This window comes from Moschus berezovskii, chromosome 27, assembly GCF_049115385.1.
Source record: "Moschus berezovskii isolate FMDL1 chromosome 27, NW_MosBer_1.0, whole genome shotgun sequence".
Lineage (NCBI taxonomy): Eukaryota > Metazoa > Chordata > Mammalia > Artiodactyla > Moschidae > Moschus > Moschus berezovskii.
The window spans coordinates 3,937,669-3,965,603 of NC_142486.1; the positions used below are offsets into that span (position 1 = coordinate 3,937,669).

Genomic DNA, 27,935 nt, shown 5'->3' on the forward strand with positions numbered 1-27,935 from the left:
CCCGTGTGCCGGTGCATGTACACTCTTGACCAAGGCCGGAAACTACTTAAATCACCGGGCAGCTTCTGAGGGTGGTCCAGGGGCCAAAGCAGAGGACTTGGGGAGAAAGAAGGAGCTGTGAGACCGTGAAGCTGGGTCAGCCAGAGCAGTAGCCACTAGCCACATGTCACTCTTTAAAATGAAACTTAATGAACGTAAGATGCAATTTAAAATTCAGCTTCACAGTCTCACCAGCCACACGGCAGGTATGGAGTGGGCCCGTCTGGCTGGTGGCCGCCCTACAGGACAGCGCACACAGCGAGAATGTCCATCCACAACTTGCATCAATCATCAATCCTGGCCAACGTGGCCTCTGCATCTTAGTGTGGCCGCGAGGGTGGGATTTGGGTCAGTGGCAGTGATGTAAGTAGAGGGTCTTATCTTTCTTTACGACGGCAGTTACTCCTGTTGCTCAGAGCCTGATTTGGGTCTGTCCCCAAAGGGATCCCAGTTTGATGAAGTGATAAAAATGACTTTCTAATTAGGACAGGCCAGGGAGTTTGGAAAGTGTGACACGGTTGAGAGGGAACAGGCAAGCGAAGTGGGCTTCATGCCCTGCTAGTGTTTCAGGAAACACTCAAAGAAGGGAAGGATCAGATAGAGGGGAGGGGAGAGGGAAGTCGCTGAAGTGGTTGGGGAAGCTGGGTTTTGAGTCCTGGCAGACCTCGCTTGAACCCCCAGTCCGCTTACGGACAGTGTGAGCTTGAGCAGATTCACTAACCTCAACAGTTTATCCATAAAACAGGGTTGATTATTTCCATGTGTTCCCAGCAGGGTTCTTGGTGGGAAAGCATGTAAATAGACTCTGCCAACTGCAAGCGTCAAAGAGATTCATTGAGAAACTGGGCTTTAGGGTTCCAGCACCTCCTTCACCGTCTTCTGCTTTAATGACAAGTGTCAGAGACAACATCACACAAGGTTATTTGGAAAATTCAGTGACAGCGTGTCAGAAGCAGTGCCAGGCATCTAGCACATGCTCGATTAAACTGGTTTACCCTAGGAAAGGTCTCTTTCTCCCTAGAGAGGTCTCTCAACCCTGGCACTAGCAACATGATTCTCTGTTGTTGGGAGCTCTGCTGCACTTAGCTTACAGCATTCCTGGCCTCCTCCCACCAGATGCCATAGCACACCATCCTCCCGCTTGTCATTTTGTGACAGCCAAAACTGTCCCCACACAGTGCCGAATGTCATCTGAGGGGTAAAGTCACCCCCAATGGAGAAGCCCTGCCCGAGTTTGATCTGTCCTTTGGTAGTACCCTCTTGCTGGGGCAGAGGCTTCAGCAAAGGCCAGTCCGGCCCACCCTGTGCTACTTGGGGTCAGAGGTGCCAGCTTTGAGGTGGCTCCACAGCAGTGTGTGCATGGCTGGCTCTGTCCAGATTCAAGCAGGAGCATCTTCTCCGTGGTCACGTCTCCAGTGCCCACAGACACGTGGAGTCATCACGGTCCTCGGGAGGGCCTGGTTCCAGGTGCTGGGCCATCACAGCTGGTGCACAACCCCAGGAAGGGCTCTGTCATGACAGGACGGTGAGTGTGCTTGGCCCGTGGATACAGGGAGCTGTGCTCACTGTGAGCAGGGCTGAGGCCAGGCCCGGGGGGACCCCAAGTGAGGACAGACTCTGGCTTCCTGCTGCTCCAGGGAGAAGTGCAGCCACATGAGGTCACGCCAGGGTGGGGGCCTCACTGGGGCCAGGCATGGGGGCTGAAGTGTGCTGGGCAGTATAGCCTGGACGGAGCAGGGAGACTGACCATCGAGTCTGCAGGGGCCTCCCACAGGAGCCCACAGGAGGACCACGAAGGGTGCTCCCTGCAAGACTGAGACGGAGGCTGAGTCCCCAGGGTTTCCTGCCTCTGCCTTTCCAGCCTGTCTGGGTGGTGGCCACCTCCTGGTGGGAGAGAGCCTCATGATGACCCCACCCCACCCCATGGAGTGGTCCTTGAGAATCCCCTCCCCAGGATGCTCTGGGTGGTTCTGGCATCTATCCGTTGGTCCTCAGAACTCAGATTCTTGCCCTTTCAACCCGAAGCCAGGACTCATGAGCATGCAGTGGGGTCACTGGGGTCTGCTCCTGCTCAGATACCAGAGAGTGGCAGGCCCAGAGCGACCTGATGCCCCTTTCTTCTTAGCTCCGTCTCCTCCCTTGCTGGTCCTCGCCTCTCCTCGCCAGTGGGCACATTCATCTCAGGGAGACCCCCTATTGCCCCACCACCACCTCGCCTGCCTGCTCCTCACTTGCCCCCAGGTCTCCTGTGTTTTAGAAACTGGCCACTTGTCCCATCCTAACATCCTTCACTGTGCCCCTCCCAGCGTCACCCCACCCCTGGTGTACCAAAACCTTCAGGGTCCCTCCGCCTCCTCTTCAACCCTTAGACCCTCCCAGGGCTCCTCTCTGTTCTCATGAGTGCAGGCTGAGCTTTGACAAGGGCATTCAAGGCCTCTCTCTCTAGCCTCTTCTTCTTTGGAGCTTCCCCTGGGTGAGTGGGGAAGGTCTCTCTGGCTGACACCGGCTGAGTCCTTGAGCCCCAGCATAAAGGCCACCGCCTCCAGAAAGCCTTCCCAGACTCTACATAAGGCGATCGGAGCTTCCTCTGAAATGTCGGGATCGGTCTCGGTGCCGGTGCTGGGGACTCTCCGGGGCGCCGCAGCCCGAGGGATCAGAGGCGAGGCGCCTGGGGAAGGGCTCGTGGACCGGGGCCAGAGGAGGCCGAGGGGCGGCCCGAACGGCCCCAGCTCGCGAGGAGCGGACGGGAGAGTTCCCGGAGGGGCGGGGCGGGGCGGGGCCGCCCGAGGGGGGCGGGGCGGGGCGGGGCGCGGGCCCAGCCTGCTCGGGAGGGGCTGAGCGCGCTCGCCGGGCAGAGGCGCGTGGAGTCGCCGCGCCCTCGCTCTGCTCCGGGCTCCGGACCCCGGGCCGTCGGCACCTGCGCGCCGCCGTCGCCGGCTCCAGATGGGGAAGGACCAGGGCTTCTCCCGGCACTTTCGGTAGTTTCCCCGAACCGCGCGTACCGAGCCCCGGGAACCGCGCGCCCTGGTGCGACGGACCCGCCTCCGGCTGACTTGAAAAGGGGTGGGGCTCGGGCACCGAGGGGCTTCCCTGCTCTGGGTGCGTACCCAGCGAGCCAGCCTGGCTGGGGGCAGGGGCTTGGGAAGGTGGACATAAACTCGAAGGGTACTAAAGAGGGGGTTCCCCGCGGTGGGCACTGGCCCGCCGCCCTAGGGGTCGGGATGCGGGGTGGGGACCGAGGATGGAGTTGAACAGTCCTCTTTCCTTCGTGTGACTGGACAGATCCGGGGAGCTAGGCAGACAGTGAGGCAGAGACAGTGATGGAGAGGGAGCCTTGTGGGAGCCCCCGGTGGGGGTCTGGAGTTGAGTTTGGACCCGGCCCCTAAGAGAACAGAGCAACTCTGAGTGCAAGGCCACTGGATGGCCTCCCAGAGAGCCCCGTGGCCACAGAGAAGCCTGCTGGCACAGCAGGGGCCTGGGAGTCTGGGGACAGCTGTAGTCAGGCCGTCGGTTCAAAGGGCCGTCCGTCCATCAGCCACAGCGGTCCATGAGGCCTCACTGCACCTGGGTCTGCCTGGGCCGTCAGTTCGGAGCAGGCCCAGGACAGGAGTGCATGGGCCAGACTGAGGCGCACGGAGGGCCCACACCAGCCAGGAAGGGCGTCTGGCACACCAGGCAGGCTAGGCTCCCATCTCAGCCCCACGGATACCAAGGAGGGCAGAGGGCACCCAGCCTTCTCCCACCTGGGCAGTTGGTGACTCACCCTGGTTCCCACTGTGGGGGTGGGGGAGGCCCTTTCTAACTGCTGCTAGAGGGTTGACCTAGGGGCTGCGGCTGTTGGGCTGATACATCCTAGAGCCTGAGGCTGGAGCCCAAAGGGTAAAGCAGACACTTTTGCACCTGTCATCTCTGCTTTGCTTGGGCAGGAGGTGGGCGGGGACCATGCAGGCCAGCAGACGTCTGGCTCTGCAGACCTTGAAGGACCATCCAGGGAACGAAGCTGAAGCGCTGGATTTTCGGGAATCACTGGCAGAGCCAAGCAGGCCATCATTCTTGCCTCCCGCTTGCCTGGAATGTCCCGATCTGGACCAGAGCTCATGGGGCAGGGCGGGGGGTGCACCCTCCTCCCGGAGGACACACACCCCTTCCCTCCCACCAGGCAGCCACCTGGCCTAATTAAACCTACCCACAGAGATCAAGGGAACTGAGTGAGGGCCACCGGGCGACCTCAGAGGGATTGTATGTCTGCTGGCTGCAAGGCCACTGCTCCCTGCCCCTCCCCCTATGCCCTTGGTGCTGGCTCCTGGTCCAGAGAACAGAGAAAGGAGCCTTGGGACGCAGCCAGGGAGGCCTCACTGGCAACCAGACTTTCAAGGGCCCTCAATGGAGCCTGGTGACAACACGGAGGCCCAGAGCCCGGGTTCCACCATAGCCATGGGCAGCCACGTAACCCTGGAACGAGACGGACCCCCTCTGAGCCTGAGAATCCTCTGCCAGGGGCCAGGGAGTCCCCAGGATGTTGACCGCTGCCATTACTCAGAGGTGTCGGGGGGCCACTGCTGGACCCCCCCTGTTTACTGCATCACTGAGTCCTAACTCTATGCTCAGCCCTGGCTGGTCACCGTGGCTCACATCCGAGCTACAGACCCAGTCCTCTGAGAGCTTCCAACCTTGTAGAGGAGACCCAGGGGCACCACGGAAACGTCCCAGGGTGTGGACTCCAACAGGGGACTGTGTGAGCCTCCCCGAGGCCTCTCGTCACTTCCAGGTCAGCTCGGAGAGCAGAGTGTGCTGGGGCGGGGGCCACAGGCTGGGTCAAAGGGTAGGAGCAGGACTGGATGCCGTGGTCCCCACCCACGCTGAGGGGACTGGCAGGAGACCCGCGGTGGGACTGGGAGTCTGGTGAGGATCTAGGCGAAGTCTGACCCAAGCGCCGATGGTGGCTTCGGTTTTCTCCAGCAGAGTTTTCTCCTGGAGTCAGACAGGGAGAAGGTGTGGGGGGTACCCCTGGCTGCGGCTTGGCCTGGCTGGTGTGAGGGCATGAGACGAGGGAGTCCGGGGAAGCCAGAGATGGGTAGACAAAGGCGAGAGGAGGAACAGGTCCACGGAAGGGCTTGGAGGGCACTGAGGCCAGAGTAATGGGGACCTGAGGAAGGAGGCTTTCCCGAAGTGGAGCGAGCTGGGCGCCGGGCCCTCGCGTGACCCGGGCCCACTAGGGCACAAATCCAGGCCCCGAGGGGGGACACTGATGCCCCGGGCCACTCCTGGGCGGAGGAGCGCGCCCAGCGCGGCGCCCATGAAGTTTGCCGATTCTGTGGTTCTCGCCCGCAGGATCTTCATCCCCAAGAAGCACCGGGCGCGCTTCGACGAGGTGGTGTCTCAGGGTCTGCTGGGCAAGCTGTGCCGCGCGCGGCGGACGCAGGGCGCGCAGCGGCTGCGCCGGAGCCGCAGCGAGGAGCGGCCCGAGCGCCTCCTGGTGTCCACGCGCGCCAGCGCCGCCCCGCGCCGCCCCGACGAGCCGCCCCCGCGCAAGGCCGCCTCTCTGCTGGGCGGCCGCGCGGGCCCCGGCGGCGCGCGCAGGTACCCGGGACGGGCTGCGGACGCCTTTCGGTCGGTGGGCTCAGGAATGGAGACCCGGGCCGAGGGCGCCGGGGCACTTGGGGGTTGGGGTCCAGGAGAGGTTAAGGGGAGTGGGACCCGGGACCCTGCCATCCCCTGCTCCCCGCGGGCTCCTCTCCCCAGAGAAAGGCACGCTGAGCGACCCCCACCCCACCCCTTTTTTCTCCCCAGGACTGTCCGAGTCTACAAGGGCAACAAGAGCTTCGGCTTCACGCTGCGTGGCCATGGACCTGTCTGGATCGAGTCTGTCCTGCCTGGTAAGGGGTGGGTGGGTTGTTCAGAATGGGGCAAAGGAGCCTGTGAGGGCGATGGTCAGCAACCGCTCCCCCTTCAGGTTCCAACCTTGAGGAGCCTGTGTCCTCTAAGTGTCCCAGAGCAGCCGAGCCAGATCACCCATCTTCCCCAGTCTGGGCTAACCGCCTCCAAGTGCAGGGTCACCTTAGAGCCAAGTTCTCCATTCAGACCTTTCTTGGGCCCTGCCTGAGACCCTGTGGCAGCCAGCACAAAGCTGGCGCCTGCCCAGGTCAGGCCACAGGCAACCCTCCCTGTGCCCACTGACCCCTGAGAACTGGGCCCTTGCTGGGCAGGCCGCAGGGCTCCATGGCCTCTTCCCAGTATCCAGACTCCAGGGACTCCGCTCTTCCACCCCTGGCCTGCCCCTTCTTGCTCGTGGAATGGTGACATCTGGAGGAATTCCTCCTTGCCACCCCTCCAGTGAGGGGTCCGCAGAGGGAGGGAAGACTGATTTCTTGGGGAGGAAGTGCATTCCATTGTGGATGCTCTCTTCGGGGGAAAACGGCTCGGGGCGCTGCTCTAAGCTCTCCCACCCTGTCACCACCCTCAGGGCTGGGTCACTGGGTCTGTCCTACCCCCTCAGTCCCTCCCTGAGCGCGACGCTTCCAGTGACCCATCCCCATGGGCACACCTGCTGATGCTGAGTTCCTTCTGCCCTTCTGCATCTCACATCTCTGGTGCATGGATCTGTGAGAAAGGCTCCTCTGATCTCTGCCACCCACCCGCCCTCTCGCCTGTAAAACAGGACATGGGGCTACCCGGGGCAGGGGGCGGTCCCTGCTCAGCTGACCCTCCCTCTCACCTTGCTTCCAGGGAGCCCAGCTGACAATGCCTCCCTCAAGTCAGGCGACCGGATCCTTTTCCTCAATGGACTGGACATGAGGTCAGAGGCTGTTGGGGACACGAAGCTTAGTGGCAAACAGCCCCCAGGACTCCTGACTCTTGGGACATCCTGGCCACAGGCTTCTGACCAGTTGGTCCCCTGTTGTGCCCCCTTCTATGGGAAGTCTTGAATCTACCCTCCTACCCTCCAGGATGTCAAATCGTCCTTCTAACCGGGAGACGCCCAGGCTCCATGCTTGGGGAGAAGAGTTAAATAGATCGTGTGTGTCATTCCTTTGGGTGGGGGGAACCTACCCAGGGAGGATGGGGGCATGATGCCTCCTGTACCCACAAGTGTCCAGCTGGCCCTGGGCTTGGAGCTTCTCCTGCAGAGGAGGTTAATGCATGGGCAAGGCAGGGCCCTGGCTTCCGGCCGACCTGTGGCCTCACCGTGCAGCCTCCACCAGCAGGACGGGGGCGGGGGGGGAGGGGGTCTGGCGGCTGGCTGTGTGCTCGGGTCACGCTGGGCTGGCCCTCTGAGCCCACCTCTGCTTGGCAGGAACTGCTCCCACGACAAGGTGGTGTCCATGCTCCAGGGCAGCGGCGCCATGCCCACGCTGGTGGTGGAGGAGGGACTTGTCCCGTTCGCCAGCGGTGAGACGCCCATGGCCCTGGGCCACCTTGGCCGCTGGAGCCCCTACTTGGGTCACTAGGGGTGGGATTCCCAGTCTACCGAGGCCTCTGCTCTCCCCTGCAGCTTCCCTCCTCAGGGCTCCCGCTCCAGCCCCATCCTCAGCACTCAGCCCAGCTCGGGAGGTCCCCTGGTCCCAGCTGAAGGGCAAACCTTGCCTGGTCTGGGGACACCGGCTCACTTGTGCTTCTCCTTCCTGTGACCCCCCCGGAAGATTCTGACTCGATGGATTCCCCGAACCCGTCGTCGGCGCTCACCTCCCTGCAGTGGGTGGCAGAGATCCTCCCGTCCAGTATCCGAGTGCAGGGGAGGACCTTCAGCCAGCAGCTGGAGCACCTGCTCACGCCCCCCGAGCGCTACGGGGTCTGCCGGGCCCTTGAGAGCTTCTTCCAGCACAGGTGGTCACCCCAGGGTGGCGGGGGTGGGCGGGGGGATCTGCTGTGGGTGGACCCCAAATCCTGCTGGGACTCACCACCACTCACCTGCCTGAGCTTCTCCTGAGAGCGTCTCAAAGGGGCCCCCTAGTGGGGGGGGCATTGGGCTGCCCTAAATAAACCCCAGCTCTGACACCTCCTAGACACGTGACCTGGCCAGGTCCCAGCCCTCTCTGTAAATTGAAGCATACAGTGAGCCACTGCAGTGTGGTTGGCAGGACCCTCGAAACACCCACCCATGGGCACTCACGACCAGCCCAACCCTACTCAGGTCGGAGTAGCATCTTTCTTTTCGCAGCTCAGCAGCAGCAGGAGCGTCCATCACACGCCTCAGCCCAGAGGGTCATTGTCTTGGTCCTTGCAAAGCCAATGACTTCTTCATCCCCTCTTTCGGCTTAAACAAAAATGTATGTTTGTTGAAATATAATTCACACACCATACAATCACGTATTTGAGTGTACAACGCACTGCTTCTTAGTATGTTCACAAATGTGTTGTAAGCATCACCACATTTCAGTTTTAGGATGTTTTCATCACCTCACAAGGAAGTCCCAACCCTTTCACAGTTGTTCCCACCCCCTCCCCCTCCCCCATGCCCCCTTCACCCTAAACCACCAGCAATCTACTTTCCTTCTCTGTAGGTTTCCCTGTTGTGGAGATTTCAAATGCTGGAACCATATGACATGTGGACTTCTTTATAATTACTTTCCCACTTTTAAAAATTCTGATTCATTTATTTGTGACCATGCTGGGTCCTGGTTTGCTGCGCATGGTCTTCCTCTGATTGCAGAGAGAGGGGGCTACTCTAGCTGCGGTGCACGGGCTTCTTGTTGCCGTGGCTTCTCTGGTTGCGGAGCATGGGCTCAGTCGCTGTGACTCGTGGGCTCCGAAGCATGTGGGATTCATCCTGGACCAGGGATCGAATCCATGTCCCCTCCATTAGCAGGCGGATTCTCAACCACTGGACCACCAGGGAAGTCCCAGTATGTGGACGTTTATGTTTGGCTTCTTTCATTTAGCATGTTTTCAACATTCACGTGGGCTTCCCTGGTGGCTCAGTGGTAAAGAATCTGCCTACAATGCAGGAGACCTAACAGACTTCTGATCCCTGGATTGGGAAGATCCCCTGGAGAAGGAAATGGCAACCCACTCCAGTATTCTCACCTAGGAAATCCTATGGACAGAGGAGCCTGGCTACGATACATGGGGTCGAAAGAGTCAGACATGACTTAGCGACTAAACAACAATAGCATTCATCCAAGTTATAACATCCACAGTTGACCCTCAATATCTGTGGGTTCTGCATCTCCAGGTTTCACCAACCATGGAACAAATATATGTGGAAAAAATTACAGGAAGTTCCAAAAGGCAAAACTTAAAATTGGCCAGAATTCCCTGTATGTTTCAGATACCGATTCCTTGTTGATTTAGAAGATACTTTGTAAGTATCTTCTTCTATTTGTTATTCTCGTTACTTCCGTTAGATCTAGCATTATCAGCTCCAGGTTTTCTTGATTTTGTATCATCACAGTCAACGCATATGGGGCCTTATGGCTTTGGCTTTTGAATTTTTATTCAAGAAGTCCTTCCCCGCTCCTTGGTCAAAAGAAATCTCCTGCATTATCTTCTGTTAGTTCTATAATCATGCCTTGCACAGTTTGGTCTTTTATCTACCCACAGTTCATCTTTTTGTGTGGTGTTACGTGAGGATCAGTTTTATTTTTTTCCATGCAATGCAGGGATCAGCAAACTGTTTCTGGAAAGGGCCCGATAGCAAATATTTTAGGGTTTGCAGGCCATGCCGTCTCCACTGAAAGCTGAAACCCTTCAGCTCTGCTGTTGTCACTTGAAAATGGTCATAGACAAAATGCACCAAGTCGGGTGGCCATGTTCCCGTAAATCTTGCTTTACAAAAACAGGTGGAGGGCCAAATTCGGAGCCTTGGGCCATCATTTGCCAGTCCCTTGAGTCAGTTTTCCAAATATGTTCTATACTTTTTTTTTTTTTAAGTTTTGGCTCTGCAGCATGGGGGAGTTTAGTTCCCTGACCAGAGGAACCTGTGCCCCCTGCACTGGCAGTGTAGAGTCTTAATCACTGGACTGCCAGGGAAGTCCTCATTGTATCCATTTCAATCTTTACAACAGCTCTGTGCGGTGGATGCTTTCCCCCCACTCCCCACCCCACCCGCGCAACCCCCACCCCGACCCCCGAGCCCCACAACCCCCACCCCCCAGCCAAGCAACCCAGCTTACAGGATCTTAGTTCCCGGACTAGGGATTAAACCTGGGCCACAACAGTCAAAAGTCTAGAGTCCTAACCCCTGAGCCGCCAGGGCACTCCCGGTGGCTACTATTTTTGTGTCCCATTTTACAGAGGAGGAAACTGAGACACCAATAAACGAGTAATTGGAGATCACTTGGCTGGCAGGTGGCAGAGCTGGGATTTGAGTCCCTCAGGCTGTCTGCAGAGCCAGCCTTCCAGCCCACGTCTCTGGGGACGGAGGGGACGGGCGTGAGGACCGGAAGTGCCCCCCACCCTGGCCGCTCTGGTGAGCCCCTGAGTCACGAACTCCTCGCTCTGCACCCCGCTCTCCCACCAGGAACATCGACACCCTCATCGTCGACGTCTACCCGGTGCTCGACACTCCGGCCAAGCAGGTCCTCTGGCAGTTCATCTACCAGCTGCTAACCTACGAGGAGCAGGAACTCTGCCAGGAGAAGATCGCCTGCTTCCTGGGCTACACGGCCATGACCGGTGAGCGGCCCCGCCCCTGGCCCGCCCACCCGGCGAAGAGCCAGATGCTTGTTCCCCCCTGGGAGGATTTACGGCCGGCCTGGCCCCTCCCACTCGCAGAGGCACCCCTGTGCCCTGTAGCTGGCATCTTCCAGGTGGCCCAGTGGTGAAGAATCTACCTGCCAATGCAGGAAACACAAAGAGACACAGGTTCGATTTCTGAGTCGGGAAGATGCCCTGGAGTAGGAAATGGCAACCCACTCCAGCATCCTTGCCTGGAGAATCCCATGGACAGAGGAGCCTGATGGGCTATAGTCCATAGGGTTGCAGAGAGTCAGACTCGACTGTAGATACATGCCCAACACTCCCAGGCTGGTCCCTTGCTTGGTTCCACAGATGCACTTTCCCAGCTAGATCCCTAAAGCAGGGTAACCTTAGACTCTTTTTTTTTTTTTTAATATTTATTTATTTGGCTGTGCCGGGTCTTCCCTGCCGCACGTGGGATCTTTGGTTGCAGCACGTGGACTCTTAGTTGCAGCACGTGGAATCTCGTTCCCTGACCAGGGATTGAACCCGGGGCCCCTGCTTTGGGAGCACAGAGTCTTAGCCACTCGACCACCAGGGGAGTCCCACCTTAGATTTCAAACACCTCATCTAAGGCCGGGGATCTCGGTTTCTCACCCGCACGTGAGGGTGACCACAGTGGCTGTGCTTTGCCCGCCAGGGAGGGTGGCACAGATGAAGGAGTCCATGTGGACACTGTTTACAGACCTGGATTTTGAGCACACGGCCAGCTCACCCTGCCTGGTGGGCTCTGAAGCCCGCAGACTCACACGAGAGCCTGTGGGTCCCTGTGCAGCCTCTGGCCCCCCATGCCATTCCACTGCTGTGTGTCCACCTGCCCACACACCTCAGCACCTAGGCCGCGGGCATCCAAAGAGGGCCAAACTTTGGGCACCTGCTCTGGACCGCCTGCACATCCCCTACGAGCTCCCCTTGGGCACCCATTAACCCTCGTCCTGGGGACCCACGAGTGGGGGTGGGTGATGCAGACTAGGCAGCAGACGTCCCTCCCACACTTCTGCCCTGACCTGGAATCTTCCATGTCACCCCTGTGGGCATTGGCGTCAGGTGTGGAGACCTTGGAGTCACAGGGTCCTAGGCTCTCATCGTGAGAAAGGACCTGCTGGGTAGGGGGCTGTGACCCCCTCCGCATGGCCTCCATCTTCAGGCTGGCACTACCTGGGGCACCTCCTGTGCCGGGCACCCCGCTTCCCGTCGAAGGGCTTCCCATGAAAGCAGGCCGGGCTCGGAAGGTGGTGCCCTCACCCTCCCTGTGTTCAGAGGCTCCTTGTCCGGCTGAGAGGACAAGGAGCCGGTCTCCCCGTTGATCCCACAGCAGAGCCTGAGCCCGAGCCGGAGCCGGAGCTGGAGCTGGAGCCTGAGCCGGCACCCGAGCCCCAGACACGGAGCTCCCTGAGGGCCTCGTCCATTTGCCGCCGCAGCCTCCGCTCCCAGGGCCTGGAGGCCAGCCTTGGCTGTGGTGAGGCCCGGGACCAACAGGCCGCAAGGGGGTGGGAGGGTGAGGCCAGGGCTCGGTTTTCCCACCTGAAAAATGGGCTTGGAGAGATAAGACATCCCCGAATGGGCTGAGTGGGTGCCTCCTCCCCCCAGGTCTATAGGGCCTGATGGTTCTTTCTCAAGGGCCTGGGCTGGGGTCTAACCCTTAGAGCTCAGAGGCAGTCACTAGAATCCCCGCCCCGTGGTGGACTCGGCCCTCCTGATTACCCCACCCCCACCCCGGCAGGTCCCAGCGACTGTCCGGAGATGCCTCTTCCTCCCATCCCAGGCGAGCGCCAGGCGGGCGACGGCACATCCCTCCCCGAGACGCCCAACCCCAAGATGGTGAGACCTTCTCTCCGCCCTGCTCCTGGTGTCAAAGGGGAGCTGGGAATGGGTGGCCCATGGAGGTGGGGCAGACCCTGGCCTCCCAGACCACCCAGGCCTGCCTCTGAGGCCATGTGTGGGGGGAGGCGAGAGCTGACTGGACTCACCTGCACCTCGCCTCTCCCGGAAGATGTCAGCCGTCTATGCAGAGCTCGAGTCCCGCCTGAGCAGCAGCTTCAAGGGGAAGATGGGGACCAGCTCCCGAGCCCGTTCCTCCCCGCCGCTATCCAGCATGGCAGGCCCAGCAGGTAGGGGCTCTCCAGCCCTGGTTCCTGGCCAGCTGACTGGGTGTTGCCCCTACCCCCAGGCGTAACCCCGTGGAGCACCTTTTTCCCCCGTGGCCGTGGGACTGAATGCTGGGGAACCCAGGCAGCCTCCGTGGCTAGGGGCCATCAAGATGTGCCTTGTCCTGGCCCCACTCCCGTGTCCCCTCTCTGATCCTCACCCCTACTGTGGATCTGGAAAAGCGGAGGGCTGCTCCCAAGGGGTGGGGTCCTCAGTGAGCGTGTGGCTGTTGCATAGACTAGATAGCGTGCGTTGCTCTGTGAATGGCTCAGCTGCAAAGATGGCTGCTCGCACAACGGTTTCTCTGCAGTTCCGAAGGCAGGACCCCTGGGTGATACTTCTGTGAGCCAAAGACTTGTTGGGTATGGGAGGTACCCCGTGACTTTGGTCTGGAGAACCCCTTGCCCTCGCCTTGTGTTCAGTGGGTTCTGGGTGGGACCCTGGGATCCTCTCCAGGATGAGCAGGGTTCTGCCTGTCCTGGGCCCAGCAGCACGCCTTCCGTCCACTCTGGCATCCGATCACCCTCAGGGAAGACCTGGAGAGGCAGAATTACCAGAGTCTTCCTGTGCTGTGTCCAGAGAGGGAAAGAAAGGTGCCCAGGGGCACAGAGCCCACCTGCCCTAGCACCCTCCCCCTAGCCTGCGCTGGAACCCAGGCACTGACCCAGGAGGGGTCCTCACGGCCCGCCCCCCACTGCAGGGCCCAGGACCCGGTCCAGCATCTCGTGGCCCAGCGAGCAGCTCCTGCCCTCCCCCTGCTACTACCCGCTGTGCTCAGAGGGCCTGGCCTCCCCCAGCAGCTCCGAGTCCCACCCCTACGCCAGCCTGGACAGCAGCCGAGCACCTTCCCCTCAGCCGGGCCCCGGGCCCATCCGCGCCGAGAGCCCCCCCAGCCCGGACCCCAGCCGCCGCCCCTCCAGCCGACGGAAGCTCTTTGCCTTCTCCCGCCCTGTGCGAAGCCGGGACACCGACCGCTTCCTGGATGCGCTGAGTGAGCAGCTGGGCCCCCGGGTCACCATCGTGGAGGATTTCCTGAGCCCCGAGAATGACTATGAGGAGGTGAGCACACAGGCACATGTGTGGGGGGGAGGCGGGTGGGGGGCCTGTAAGGGGACTGTGGTCCCGGGGGTCCTGCCAGAGGCCTGCTACCCTGAGGGCTGTGCCCCAGGCTCCCCCTCCCTGTCTCCCAGGACACCCTGCTCCCCAGCTGGAGCTATCCCACCCTTAGCTCAAGCTTTGACACCCCCCTACCCAAGGCCACCCCATGTACCGGGTCTCAGGTTCCCTAGCCAGCTCAGGCTGTCCCACCCACATCCTCAGGCTGACCCCCCGGATGACCCCATCCAGCCCCTGGGCTGTGCCTCCGCTGCCCCCAGCCTTCCGGTTCCCCGGTTCTCCGGCCCCTTGGCCGCTGCCCCAGTCTCCCCTGGGGCCCCGCCTGGCCCTCCCCTCGCCTGGCTGTCTCCCCAGATGAGCTTCCACGACGACCAGGGCAGCTTCATCACCAACGAGAGGAGCAGCGCCAGCGAGTGCGTCAGCAGCAGCGAGGAAGGCAGCTCCCTGACCTACTCCTCCCTCTCCGACCACATCCCCCCGCCCCCCCTCAGCCCGCCGCCCCCGCCGCCCCTGCCCTTCCACGACCCCAAGCCCAGCAGCTCCCGCACCCCGGACGGGCCCCGGGGCGCCGCCCCGGCGCTGCCCAAGCCCCTCGCCCAGCTCGGCCACCCGGTCCCCCCGCCGCCCCCGCCGCCCCTGCCCCCGCCCGTCCCCTGCGCACCCCCGATGCTGCCCCGGGGCCTGGGCCACCGCCGCAGCGAGACCAGCCACATGAGCGTCAAGCGCCTGCGGTGGGAGCAGGTGGAGAACTCAGAAGGCACCATCTGGGGACAGGTAGGTGACCTGGGGACCCGGAGCGCGCTGCACCAGGGGAGGCAGTTCGGGCAGCGGCGGTGAAGACAAGGTCCACCTCTGGGGCGCTTCCAACATCAGCTGACCATCCCCGGGCCCTCGCCATCTGAGGCAGATGACAAATGAGAGCTCAGCCCAGGGACGCGCTCAACCTCAGTGGTCAACACAGGCGCTGAAGCCAGTCAGTGTTCCTGAGCCAGTGACATGCTGGGGACACCCAGAAGAGGCACCACTCTCACCCTTGAAACCTATCACTGCAGATTTGAATGGTCCCCTAGACTCTCGGAGCTGAGAGAAGGGCAGTGGGTTAGAGAGTCAAAGACGTTTGAGCTGTCTTGACAACCTGCCGTGCGCAGTGTGTTCACGGGAGCAGAGACCAGAGGATTCTGAAAGGGGCAGCAGGTCCAAAGCCCCGCGCAGCAGCCTCTCCCCTTTCGCTTTTTGCAGTTTATTTCTTTTTGGCTGTGCTGGGTCTTCACTGCTGCGCAGGCTTTTCTCTAGTTTCAGAGAACGGGGGCTACTCTCCAGGTGCAGTCCATGGGCTTCTCATCTCAGGGGCTTCTCTTGGGGCGGAGCACAAGCTCCAGGGTGTCCTGGCTTTGGTTGTTGCAGTAGATGGGCTCAGCAGTTGTGGCTTCCAGGTTCCAGAGCACAGGCTCAGTAGTTGTGGCGAATGGGCTTCGTTGCTGTACAGCACGTGCGGTCTTCCCCAATCAGGAATCAAACCATGTCTCCTGCATTGGCAGGTGGATTCTTTACTCCTGAGCCACCAGGGAAGCCCCCACCCCTTCACTCTGATACTCGAGTTTCCTCCCAAACAGCACTGCCAATATTTACTTGATCACCTTCACCAATGGGGAGCTCACTACCTGATGAGACATCCCTTTCCTCACTGGACAGTTTTCACCAACCATCCTTGCCTTGCTCTGGAGTTTTTGTCTCACCAGGATTCCCATGCCCTGCTCTCTGTCCCACCCTTTGAAATCAGGCAGAGCAGGTATATTTCCTTATCCACAGGCCAACCAGCCCATCGGATGAGCAAGGTTCACCCCATCCCTGTTTTTTGGGTCACTGCCCTAGAACGTGGTTCCTAGCCCCACTGTAAAAGGGCAGGCCCCAAAGGGAACTCCCAGAGGGGCTTCAACAGTTCAGAGGAGAAAACCCGGCCCCCGTCTCCTCTGACCTGGACATCACGCTCCTCATTTGGCCAAGGAGCCCTCCAGTTCCGGGGGCCGCCCCGTCTCAGTACTCCTTCCCACCGTCATCCTCCGTGCAGCCCCCTCCTCTTCCTAGGACGCCTAGTAACGTGTCCTTACTGCAGCCACTCTCCTTTGGAGCATGCTTCTTTCCCATTGCCACCTCCTGGGTCCCAATTCCATCTCCTGCCTTCCCAGCCAAGTTGGCATCAGCCCACATCTCCAGGGAACCTTCTCATGTTACTAATAAGAGTGGTCAGCAGGACAAAGTCACGAGCAGGGACCTCCTGGGTCCCCCGGAGACTCCTACCAGCCTCAGATGGGCCTTGCAGCCTTGCTCTGCAGAGTGATGCTTCCACTGGTTTACTGCAGTGGACACAGGGACACGGGTCAGGCATCTGGTCAAGCCCCTGAAGCCATGGGCCTTCTAGATTGTCACCTCTCATCCGGATCATCATCACAGCCACCCAGCCAGCTCCTAGCCTCTGGCACTTCCCTGCAGCTTTGGGGACCCAGGGCAGCTCTGGTGAACTCACTGCCAGCAAAGGACACTTCAGAGCAGACTCAGACCCCTTGACCACCTTCTTAAGCCTCCTTGGGTGGCTCCAGCCCCATTACAACCCCTGTACCCCCTGCTCCAATGCAACTTGCTGGCTTCTGCACAGAGAGTGTTCAGGTCTGAGTGTTGTTGACCGCGAGAGGGGCCGGCTCACCGCCCGATGATAACTCAGATGATGTATCAGTGGCGTCCCCTGCAGTCTCCTCCCGTCCCGTCCCCGGGTTCATGCCAGGGCTTGGTGGAGGCTGTCCCTCCAGGAGCGCCCAGGGCCGCCCTCAGAGGGTGAGGGGTGGTGGGGGACCGCAGTCCAGCTGCCAGGGCTGTCGCTCACTCTGAACCTCCCTCTCCCTCACAGCTCGGGGAGGACTCCGACTACGATAAGCTGAGCGACATGGTTAAATACCTCGACCTGGAGCTCCACTTTGGCACCCAGAAAGCTGCCAGTGAGTGGCCCCCGGGGCAAGGGGAGCCCTGACGCTGGGTTCTGCGGCAGCCCACCCACTGCTTTCCATGGGGGTCCCAGGGCTGAGAGTCCCCGAGGTCTGAACACACTGCCCTTTACTTCCTGGGTCCCTGAATTATTTACCGTCTCAGAGCCTCAGTTTCCCCACTTCAATACTGGAGCTGGTAATAACTGGCATGTATCGCATGCTTACCAAATGCCACACACCCTTGTTTCTACATTAATCCTGTGACAATCATGTAAGGTGGGGGCTGTGATCACCCCAAATTCCTGATGAGGAAGCACGGAGAGGCCAGGTAATTTGTTCAAAGTCAGGTAGACAGATACCTTGTCCAGCCTCTCTCTCTCCCCTAACCCGCCTCTGCATGTCTCCCTGTCGTTGGGATACTGTGTGTGTGGAGAGTGGTCCTGGGATGGAAGAGAGAGACTGTTATCCTTCCAGGCAGTATCTACAGTCACCAGGTGGCAGATTCTCCTTATGGGGCCAGCTCAGGCCCAAGGGCCCAGGGGAAAGAGGACGGGGGAGGGACATACACACACCACACACATCGGTGTGCAAGGCTGGACTGTAGAGTCCATGAGTGAGGAGAGTGTGGACACCTGGAGCTGATTCAGTCAAGTCCATGGTCGGGGACCTCAGGACTGTGGGGTGTGGCCACACCCCTCCCGGGCCCTCTCCCAGTAGCCTCAGCCTAGCCTTCCCCCCCATAACCATCAATTTCCCTTCCAGAGCCTGTGCCAGGGCCTGAGCCCTTCAGGAAGAAGGAGGTGGTGGAGATCCTGTCCCACAAGAAGGCCTACAACACCTGTGAGGGGCTGCGAAGGCCCAGGGGGTGGGGGTGGGGGGCAGGCCACGACCCCTTGGGGCCACAGAGTCTCGGATTCACCACAGTGTATAGTAGAGAACAGGCCATGGGGGCCCCCAGCACCTGCCACCGGGCTCTGTGAACGCTCCCTCCCAGGTACGAGTGCCCGCCTTGGCTTCGCCCCCATCCTGTGGTCTGCTCCCAGTTCTGGCCCTGCCTCCAGCTGCATCCTCTGCTCGCCCCTTTAAGACCCTCTCTAGTTCCCTGGCCCCAGATTCACAGTTCAGTACAGTTCAGTTGCTCAGTCGTGTCCAACTCTTTGTGACCCTGTGGACTGCAGCAAGCCAGGCCTCCCTGTCCATCACCACCTCCCAGAGCTTGCTCAAACTCATGTCCATCGAGTAGGTGATGCCATCCAACCATCTCATCCTCAGTCGTCCCCTTCTCCTCCCGCCTTGAATCCTGCTCAGCATCAGGGTCTTTTCTAATGAGTCAGTTCTTCGCATCAGGTGGCCAAAGTATTGGAGTTTCAGCTTCAGCATCAGTCCTTCCAGTGAATATTCAGGATTGATTTCCTTTAGTTTGGACTGGTTGGATCTCCTTGCAGCTCCACAGGCCCTACTCAATCTAGGTCTGTCCTCTGGAGAACCCTTCCCTTTAAGGGTCGCAGGACAGATCTTCTGGTCCTCTGGGCCAGCTCCTGTCCCGCCCCGCCCACGCCCATCAGCCCCGGCCCCGCCCCGCTCACCCGCGGCCCCGCCCACAGCCATCCTGCTGGCGCACCTGAAGCTGAGCCCGGCGGAGCTGAGGCAGGTGCTCATGAGCATGGAGCCCCGGCGCTTGGAGCCCGCGCACCTCGCGCAGCTGCTGCTCTTCGCGCCCGACGCCGACGAGGAGCAGCGCTACCAGGCCTACCGCGAGGCGCCCGGCCGCCTCAGCGAGCCCGACCAGTTCGTCCTGCAGGTGCTGCGGCCGGGCCACCCGCCCGGGACCAAGGGCGGCCGCCCTGCGGCCTCGGCCTCCTCTATCGCGCCTCTCTCTTTTTGTGCGTGCGTCCCGCTCCCCGCCCGGCCCCACGCTCACACCTCTCTGAGTCTTACACCTTTAACGGCCAGGTCTCACTCGGGGTCCAGGGGATGTGGGATGACCTCCCTAGAGGTCGTGCTTATTTTCCTAAGGGGACCCCCGCCCCCCGCCAGGCTGCCCCGGGGCAGGGTCTCCTGGTGGCATGGATGAATGCTGGCCGTGCCTTTCTGGTAGATGCTGTCGGTTCCTGAATACAAGACCCGCCTGCGCAGCCTCCACTTCCAGGCCACCCTCCAGGAGAAGACAGAGGAGATACGGGGCAGCCTGGAGTGCTTGCGCCAGGCCTCCCTCGAGCTCAAGAACAGCCGGAAGCTGGCCAAGATCCTGGAGGTCAGGGCCACCCCCTCTCAGATGGGTCTACCTGCCTCTCTGGCCCCTGGGGCTTCCAGCCTGGAGGCCCGTCCCCAAAGGGGCCAGGGAGTGGGGGAGGACCTGCGCTCTTGTTCTCTCCCCAGTTTGTGTTGGCCATGGGCAACTATCTCAACGATGGACAGCCTCAAACCAACAAGACCACGGGCTTCAAGATCAACTTCCTGACGGAGGTGAGGGGGCTGGTCAGGCAGTCGTCCATCTGTTTGCTTTATCACTGAGGCTTCCCGGCAGGAAGAGCTGGCCACCTGAAGCCAGCATGTAACAGAAGCAAAGGTTGTGGCTTGAAAGGGTGGGGAGGCAAGGTGGCTTCTCCAGGCCTTGGAGAGACGGAGTGGTGGGGGAGGAGGGGACGGGGGAGGAGGGGACAGGGGAGAAGGCTCCAGGAGGAAGGGGAGAGTCCCACCTGGTGGATTCTGTGCCCTCAACACCAGAACCACCGTCAGGCCAATCCTACCCCAGAAAGATCTAGAACCAGAAAAAGGACAACTCAAATATCCAGCCTTCCCCCTGTGTGTCTGGGACTTTCCACCACAACACCTTTGATTGCTTTTTTAAAAAAGGAAGGACAACTCCGTTTATAGAGATGAACGGTTTAGGGTGTCTGAGGCTCAGCTGGGCCACAGATGTTTCCAGAAAACCACAAAAGGAAAAAACCGTGAGTGATGCTCCCCACTTTCGCTGGGGTTAGAAAATGTTGGGCTCCATGTGCTGACAACAAACTCACAAGGACCAAAAAGAACCTAGGTGTCTCCCCTAGCTGGGGATGGGAAGGACTGGTTCCTGGCAGGGGGGTCTCAAAGATCTGGGCCAGGGGACAAGCTCATGACGTCCCAGCAGATAAGAGCTTCAGAGTAGGGACTACTAGCCATCAGTTTATAAGCTTCAGAGTTGGTGAGTGTTGGGGGTGGGGAACTGATGCCACAGGCCACGAAGCAGGGCTGAGCCCCTGTGATCAGGAGTCAGACGTGGTCCTGGAGGAGGACAAGTGTTGGGGTCACTTGCAGCTGAACTCCACCAAGACAGTGGACGGGAAGTCCACCTTCTTGCACATCCTCGCCAAATCGCTGAGCCAGCACTTCCCGGAACTCCTGGGCTTTGCTCAGGACCTGCCCACCGTGCCCCTGGCTGCCAAAGGTAAGCCAAGTGGGCGGGTGGAGAGGCAGAGCCCCCACTGTCCTGGACTGGCCTCCTGGGCAGCCCCCATGAGGATCTATCGCCTTGCCTACAGTGAACCAACGGGCCCTGACCAGCGACTTGGCTGACCTCCATGGCACCATCAGTGAGATCCAGGCCGCGTGCCAGAGCATGTCCCCCTCCAGCGAGGACAAGTTTCCCGTGGTCATGGCGGTATCCTGTCCCAGGGTCACAGTGGACTCAGGGGCGGGGTGGGGGTCAGGGAGAGCTGGCCACCCCTCCAGCGACCACTGCAGACCTCATGTCCGGGTGGAGAGTCTGGGCAGAGGCTGCCGTGGGTGCAGGGGTTCTAGAAGAGGGTCCATCTTAGGTCATTTAGAATCTAAGCGCTTATACTGAGGCTGTTTGTAACTGAGAAGGAGCTCTTATGATTGGCCTAAAGCCACTCCCTTGCCCCATCTATTCTTGGGGGGCGGGGGGAACAGAGCCCAGACTGAGGTCACAAGATACTAGGAGAGGTTTGTCATGTCTGACTAGTCAAAGGCAGTCAGGAGAGGAAATGTAGTAACAAATGCTATAGAGTTTTTTTACAAAAGGACAGAGAGGGGGAACAGCCTAGAGAGTGATGGGCCAGTCTCTGTGGGTGGTTGGGGAGGAGAGGGTGGTAGCAGCCTCTGGGCAGAGCCAGGAGAGCAGAGAGAGCTGCCCCACAGAGAAGGGAGCAAGTGAACGGCCTGAGGCTGGGCTGGGTGTGGCGGGTGTCAGGACAAGCCAGTATCCTCTGATGGGGGCATGGTGCCCAGGAGAGCAAAGGGCCCCGGGGCAGTAAGGCCGCTGGCTTGGGTCACTGCCGGAGTACCTGCCGCAGGGGCCCGGAGCTGTTTCCTTAACAGAGGCCGTCAGTCTTTCCTGGAGACGGCCCAGCCATTGCTGCGGGCGCTGGACGGGCTGCAGCGAGAGGCCATGGAGGAGCTGGGCAAGGCGCTGGCCTTCTTCGGGGAAGATTCCAAAGCCACCACCTCCGAGGCTTTCTTCGGCATCTTCGCGGAGTTCATGAGCAAGTTCGAGGTGAGCCCTGGTGGGAGACCCTGGGAAAGGGCCGGAGGTCAAAGGAAGGGGGATCCTGTGTGAAGCCGTGGGTGGGAGAGGGGCCCTGGTGCAGGACACGCCCCCACTGGGCGGGGCCATAGGTGCCGCCCGGGCCGTGGGCGGGGTCGGGGGACTGCTGACCGAGCCCCTGCCCACGTGCTCCTCCGTCCCCAGCGAGCGCTCGGCGACCTGCAGGCAGCCGACGGCCCGCGCAGCTCGGGGATGGTTTCGCCCCTGGCCTGGTGACGGCGGCGGCCCGCGCGCGGAGACGGACGCCCGAGGCTGCGCCCGAGAGGGTCGCGCGGACGCCGCCCCGCCTGGCCCCGAGCGGTCCGGGTGCGGGGTGGGGCCCACCCGCGCTTCTCCAGCTACCTCAGCCGTCCAGCTCCAGCCGCCCGCGAAGGTGGAGACCCTTCTCAGGGCCGAGCCGGGGCGCCAAGAGTTGAGGGCGCGGGGCCGACTTCCCGCGCTTCCTTGTTCCCCTCCCCACCGTCCCGCCCGCCCCCGCCCCGCTCTCGGCCCTCAGGACATCAGGGTCCGGGGAGGCGGGGACACCGAGGGCGGTGTCCGCGCACTAGGGCAGCCACTTGGGCTGACCGTGCCCGGCCCCGAGCAAGGACATCTGAGCCTGCTCCGAATGCGCCAGGAGACTTTCTCACGGAGCACAGAGCCCGCAGACCTCTGACTTTGGAGGCGGAGGCAGATGCCCTTGAACAAGCCACACCTGGGGCTGCTTGAAAGAAGGCTGGCCGGCTGGAAAGGGAACCCCAAGTGCAGGGACCTGGGGACGGGAGTGGGGGAGGGGAGTGCGCACCTAGGCTCCGCCTTGAAGCCGAAAGAAAGCTGGAGTCCACTGCAGCCCAGAACCGAAGCAGGCATGCTGGAGAGCAGTTGGGCAGAGATACAGGCAAGGATTCAGAAGATCCTCTATGGCAGACTGCAGAACTGAAGTTTTTATCCCACCGAGAAACTGAAATCCAGTTTAGAAGTGGTCAGTTGGAAGTGGGGAGTCTGAAAGCAGGAGGGGGACGTTAAGTAGGGGCTGAGAGAACAGAAAGGTGTTTAGGTGATGGACGAACAGGACTTGGTGGCCAGTTGCCAGGCTTCTCTCCTGGGTGGGTGGTGGTGATGTTCCCTAGAACAGGCCACGTTCAGTCAGCAACCCCATCTGGGACAGATTTGGGGTCCCAGAGTCTGTTTTACATGTGTATCTCGGGACGCAGGGGGGAGTTACCTGGATGCTGGGAGCAGGGCGGGTGCTGGGGGCATCGCTTTCCTTTCTCGGTTCCATCCTTTCCATTCTCCAGTTGACAAGCCCTGAGTCGACAGCTTCCAGCTACCTCTTGCCCTGACTTTCTTCCTGGCGTTCTTCCTGGGACGGGCTTTAGAGCCCATCCTTTGGCTCTTCTTTCTCCCACCCTGACTGAGTAGCTGGTGTTGCCCCTGGAAGCGTTGGGGACCCATTCAGTTCTTCCCAGTCTCCCACCAGCCCTGTCTTTGAGACCATGTGTGTTCTCTCTTTGTTTCCCACTCACCGCCACCATATAGAAATGTCTAAACCAAACTGTGTGATTCAGGTGGGGGATATGTACCCAGATGTGGCTCATGGAGGGCATTTCTCCCCAGCAGCTCAAGCTGGATAAGTTTCGCAAGTTCCCAAAGCCTTTGTCTATGAGAAACGTCGCAAGGTCCATTAAAATCCCTGTGTGAGGTCTGTAGAGACTAGAGACTGCACCGGCTATGAACAAGCATTACCTTCCACCCCCTGTATGGCATTTTTCCTGCAAACTAGAAACCTCTCCAGGTATATCCAGCCCCATGCCAGGGGACCCAGCGTGACAAGCCAATCACTAGCTGGGTTTTCTCCCCATAATGCCTTGTGTGTGCATGCTCAGTGGCTCAGTTATGTCTGACTCTTTGCCCATGAACTGCAGCCCACCAGGCTCCTCTGTCCATGGAATTTTCCAGGCAAAAATATGGGAGTGGGTTAGCCACTCCCTTCTCCAGGGCATCTTCCCGACCCAGGGATCAAACCTAGGTCTCCTGCATTGCAGGTGGGTTCTTTACTGTCTGAGCCACCAGGGAAGCCTATAATGCCTTGTAGCTGTTACTGATTTCCCACACAATGCTGTGTAACAAACTGTTCCAAAACTCAGTGACTTAAAACAGCAGCCACTACCACTCTTGAGTCCATGGGTCACCCGGGCAGTTCTAATCTGAGCTGGGCTCAGTGGACTCACTCATGTGTCTGCAGTCGTCTGTGGGTCAGTGGTCAGCTTTGCTAGTCACGCAGGGCTCTTTCCATGTCCGGGGCCTTGGCTGGGACCATTGAGATGGCTTCATGTGGTCCCTTATCCTCCAGCCAAATAGCCAGGACAGTTCACACAGTAAAGGCAAGGGCCCAGGAGAACAAGCAAAAGCAGAGAAAAGCCCTGGAAGCCTAACCTCAGAACTGTCACACCATCCCTTCTGCCACATTCTATTGTCAAAGCAAGTGACGAGCCCAGCCCAGATTCTAGGGGAGGGGAAATAGACTCCCCTCTTGATGAGACGGGGTGGGTGGGTGAAAGTCGCTCAGTTGTGTCCTACTCTTTGCGACCCCATGGACTATATAATCCATGGAATTCTACAGGCCAGAATACTGGAGTGGGTAGCCTTTCCCTTCTCCAGGGGATCTCCCCAACCCAGGGATCGAACCCAGGTCTCCCGCATTGCAGGAGGATTCTTTACCAACTGAGCCACAAGGGAAGCCCCTCTTGATGAGAGATGCTGTAAAACCACAAGGCAGAGGGTGTGGGCTCAGGGTCAGGTAGAGTCAGAGCCATTGTCACCATGTATACATCCACGGCCAGGCATCCTGGGGAAACTCCCAGCCTCCTTGCAATCCTCAGAGGTCCCTGTCCTCCCTGGACCCAGCAGAGCTCTGCTCTCCCTCCTCATGTGTCCTCCAAGCACCATGCTTTTCCTTCTGTCTCACCTAGTCACCCTTGAGTCACCTGACCCCTCTCCAGATGCTCTCAGTCTGGGGGCATCAGTGATCTGTGCCTGCCAAGCAGCCAGTGTCCCTTCTGCTGGGGGAAGCTCCCTATTTCTCCTTTGGGAAATTATCCCTCCTCTGCCCCCAGGCCTTGGAATGTTGCTGACTGGATAAGACTGATTCTTGGGACTCTGGCCAGGCAGCTCAGAGTCAATTCAAGACTCAAGTTAGAAGTGTTTGGAAAGGAAGCCCCTTTCTTCTGGATGTATCACTGGGTGTATAGAGGGTGGGATCCTGGAAGGAGCTGCCAGGACCACCACGTGGAAGGCACCTGCCTGGGTGTAAACCAGTAAAAAGCAGAAGGAAAGAAGACCACTCTGGCCATCTCCTTGCCCCTGAATCCAACTGTGCCTGAAGCAGACATCCTGGCTTTCCAGTTTCCAAGCTGACAAATTGCCCCCCTCCCACCGTTGGTAAATTTTTTAAAATGTGTTTTAGGTTTTTGGCTTAGGCTGGTTTGAATGGGTTTCTGTCACTTGCAACACAAAAAGGGTGAACCAATCAACAGATGGTTACAGATGTTCAGGGTTTTAACCTTCTCAGTGCATTCTCTTCATTCACAAATGCATTTGCCAATACGGTCTGACTGCCTCCCAAGTGCCAGGTGCAATGCTGTGTGCAGATGTTGGCCTCTCTGAGTCTGGTTTCCCAGGGTCATATTTCACGGTGATTCTTCACCTGAGTCAGTACGAAGCCCTGTGTGTGAGCCAACTGGTGTGCCATACCCCACTCCCTGCCCCGCTTCCTCACCGGATGACGAGGTGTGAAAGGCAGGAGCGGATTTCCCTCTCAATAATACTACAAAAGAGCGTGGCCCAATCACACACCACCTTCTCTCATAACATCCGTTCATGGTTAGTAGGTAGTGTGCTCCATGAGTCTACATATGCCACTGTACGCTCCCAGTGACCCTCTGAGGTGGGTTTTGTTATCTTCTTTTTACAAATAAAACATCTGAAACTCGGGAAGGTTATATGACTTGCTGGATGGAAAGCCAAATCTGTCTGAATCCCAAGCCCATCCTCTGAATGGAAATAATTTCTTTGTTGTGCTTAATGGGGTTTTTCAAAACGTCTATGAGTGTTCCAAGGGCCACTGATGCTGGTAACTTCAACAGAAAGACAGCCCTCTCTCTTTTCCCAGCCCATTTTGTTCCTCTCTGCTCAGGCTGCCACAGGAAAATACCACAGGCTGAGTGGCTTGAATGAATACATGCGTGCATGCTCAGTCACATCCAACTCTTTGCGACCCCATGAACTGTAGCCCACCAGGCTCCTCTATCCATGGGATTTCCCAGCCAAGAATACTGAAGTGGGTTGTCATTTGCTTCTCCAGGGGACTTTCCCAATCCAGGGATTGAACCCGTGTCTCCTGCAGACATTTTTTCCCTCCCAGCCCTGGAGGCTGAAGTCCAAGATCAGTGTCTCAGGAGGTTGGGTTTCTCCCGAGCCCGCTCTCCTTGGCTTGTAGGTGGCCTCTTCTCAGTGTCCTCACGTGGCCTTTGCTCTGTGCACTGGCGGTGTCTCTTCTTATAGTGACACCAGTCCCACTGAATTGGAGTCCCATCCTTATGATTCCTTTAAGCCTAAATATTAGGTTGGCCAAAAAGTTTATACAAGTTTTTCTGTACACTATTATGGAAAAACACCAATGAACTTATTGACCAACCCAATACCTCCTTAAAGAACTTATGTCCAAATGCAGTCACCTTCTGAGGCGTGGGGGGCTAGGACTTCCACACAGGCATTTGGGGAGGGAGACACAGCTCAGCCCGTGTCACCTCCTTATCAGGTGCCACGGATCTAACAGTGCTGGTTCCAAGGAAGCCACGGAGATCCGAGTTCAGCAGATGCTCCAGAGAGAAAGGATTCGGGCGAGCAGGCTTTCTCCCCTCCTCTCCCGTCTGCACACTTCTGTGTCCCTGCCCTCACCTTCATCCCATACCGTCCAGGCCTTGCTCTCAACTCCAATCTGTCGCTAATTCTTTGTGCCATATCCCCGCCTCCCCAGGCGCCCAGGGGTTCCAATGCACCTGTGACCACAAAGCACTTTCCACTGGCTCTTTCCCCCTCGCCAATAAACACCCCTCTACCTGCAGCCCTCAAAGAAGAGTCTAGAGCCCAGTGGCTCGGGTCCCCTCACTCCCTCCTTTAGACCAAATCTTGCAGAGCTGTTGAAGCATCTTGTCTACACTCGACACCTCTGCATCCTCGCCGTCCGCTCACCACTCAGCACCGGGCAGCCTGGCTTTCTCTGACATCCTCCACTGCAGCTGCCGTTGCCCTGACCAGGAAACCACAGGAAGTGCCATTGTCCCTATCTTCACTGACCTTTATTTAAGCAGCACCGGGCACTGTTTGCCCTCCCTTGGCAAATTCTCACACACCCAGGTTTCAGAGGGCAGATTTCTATTCACCGATAACCCATTCGTCAACCTGACTTCCCATCAGCCCAGCTGCTTCTGGCCTTTGCCTCCAGCAAGGGTTCAATAATCGCCCATTAAATTAAATCAAAATAACATCAAGGTGGGGGCGACCAAGCTGTTCAGGAAAACCTAGTGGCTCCTTTCCGTGAAACGTTTTGGCCACATGGATGCAAAGCCCTAAGGCCAAGGTTTGCGGACGGAAGGTCCACAGAGGCTGGACGAGGAATACAGCCTGCGAAGGAGCCAGGAAACAGCGCATGGCCAAAGATGACAGGTGACTGACGTGGAGGACCAGGCAGGGACTGCAGGGAGGGCTAGAGAACAGGTGCGCTGTTTGCCCACATTGGGTGGGGGGGGCCCGCCCCCTCCAGCCAGTGGACTTCCGTTTGGGAAGGCAGGACTTGCATTACCTGGTCTTCAGACTTTCTCAAAGGAAGAATGAAATTCAGATTGTTATTTCAAATGTCCTAATGAAATGATGGCAACCAATTCAAAACTTTAAGGGAGATGATCAGCTATGAGCTGAAGAAACCATTTCTGTGAGCCAGGTGGAGCCCAGCTGTGAGTTCGCAGCCCTTGAAATTAAGCATCTTGGTCACTTGACTCAGACTACCCTGGAGTGGAGGGGAGTACTCCCTAAAAAGGGACTTGATTCATTAGTAAAGGTTAGCAAGGGAGGTGTTTGAGGCCAATTGGCAGTTCTGGCTTTTGGATGGAAAAGTGCTGATCATTTTGAAGATGCCCTTTGTTTTAGGAAAGTCACCCAGATTATGGGCCATTTGGTCACAGGACACTTGGGTCAGGAAGATCCCCCAGAGAAGGAAATGGCAACCCACTCCAGTACTCTTGCCTGGAAAAGCCCATGGATGGAGGAGCCTGGTGGGCTACAGTCTATAATGGTCACAGAGCTGGACACGACTGAGCACGCACACAAGCAAAGGCAGGACCCATGCAGTGTTTGCTGGCAGCGGTGTGGGGACTGGGATGTCACCATGA

The 27,935-nt window shown here is 59.0% G+C and overlaps 1 protein-coding gene across 5 annotated transcripts in view; it reads left to right on the forward strand.

Moving 5' to 3' along the window:
• Positions 1-25,474, forward strand: part of GRID2IP (Grid2 interacting protein) — a 36,628-nt gene extending 11,154 nt beyond the window's left edge. The window contains exons 4-23 of one of the 5 annotated variants that reach the window (XM_055410331.2): positions 5,371-5,619; positions 5,830-5,915; positions 6,766-6,835; positions 7,334-7,428; positions 7,680-7,863; positions 10,499-10,653; positions 12,032-12,175; positions 12,440-12,537; positions 12,710-12,827; positions 13,565-13,923; positions 14,335-14,754; positions 16,883-16,970; positions 17,721-17,798; positions 18,563-18,759; positions 19,057-19,212; positions 19,338-19,424; positions 20,259-20,388; positions 20,483-20,601; positions 21,292-21,456; positions 21,652-25,474. In XM_055410331.2, the coding sequence (XP_055266306.2) occupies positions 5,371-5,619; positions 5,830-5,915; positions 6,766-6,835; positions 7,334-7,428; positions 7,680-7,863; positions 10,499-10,653; positions 12,032-12,175; positions 12,440-12,537; positions 12,710-12,827; positions 13,565-13,923; positions 14,335-14,754; positions 16,883-16,970; positions 17,721-17,798; positions 18,563-18,759; positions 19,057-19,212; positions 19,338-19,424; positions 20,259-20,388; positions 20,483-20,601; positions 21,292-21,456; positions 21,652-21,723 (3,070 nt within the window). In that variant the 3' untranslated portion in view covers positions 21,724-25,474. Of the gene's footprint in view, positions 1-5,370; positions 5,620-5,829; positions 5,916-6,765; positions 6,836-7,333; positions 7,429-7,679; positions 7,864-10,498; positions 10,654-12,031; positions 12,176-12,439; positions 12,538-12,709; positions 12,828-13,564; positions 14,755-16,882; positions 16,971-17,720; positions 17,799-18,562; positions 18,760-19,056; positions 19,213-19,337; positions 19,425-19,814; positions 19,979-20,258; positions 20,389-20,482; positions 20,602-21,291; positions 21,457-21,651 lie in introns of those variants that run through there. The other 4 variants (XM_055410332.2, XM_055410329.2, XM_055410330.2 and 1 more) reach the window with 4 other exon arrangements.
• Positions 25,475-27,935: the final 2,461 nt, after the last annotated feature.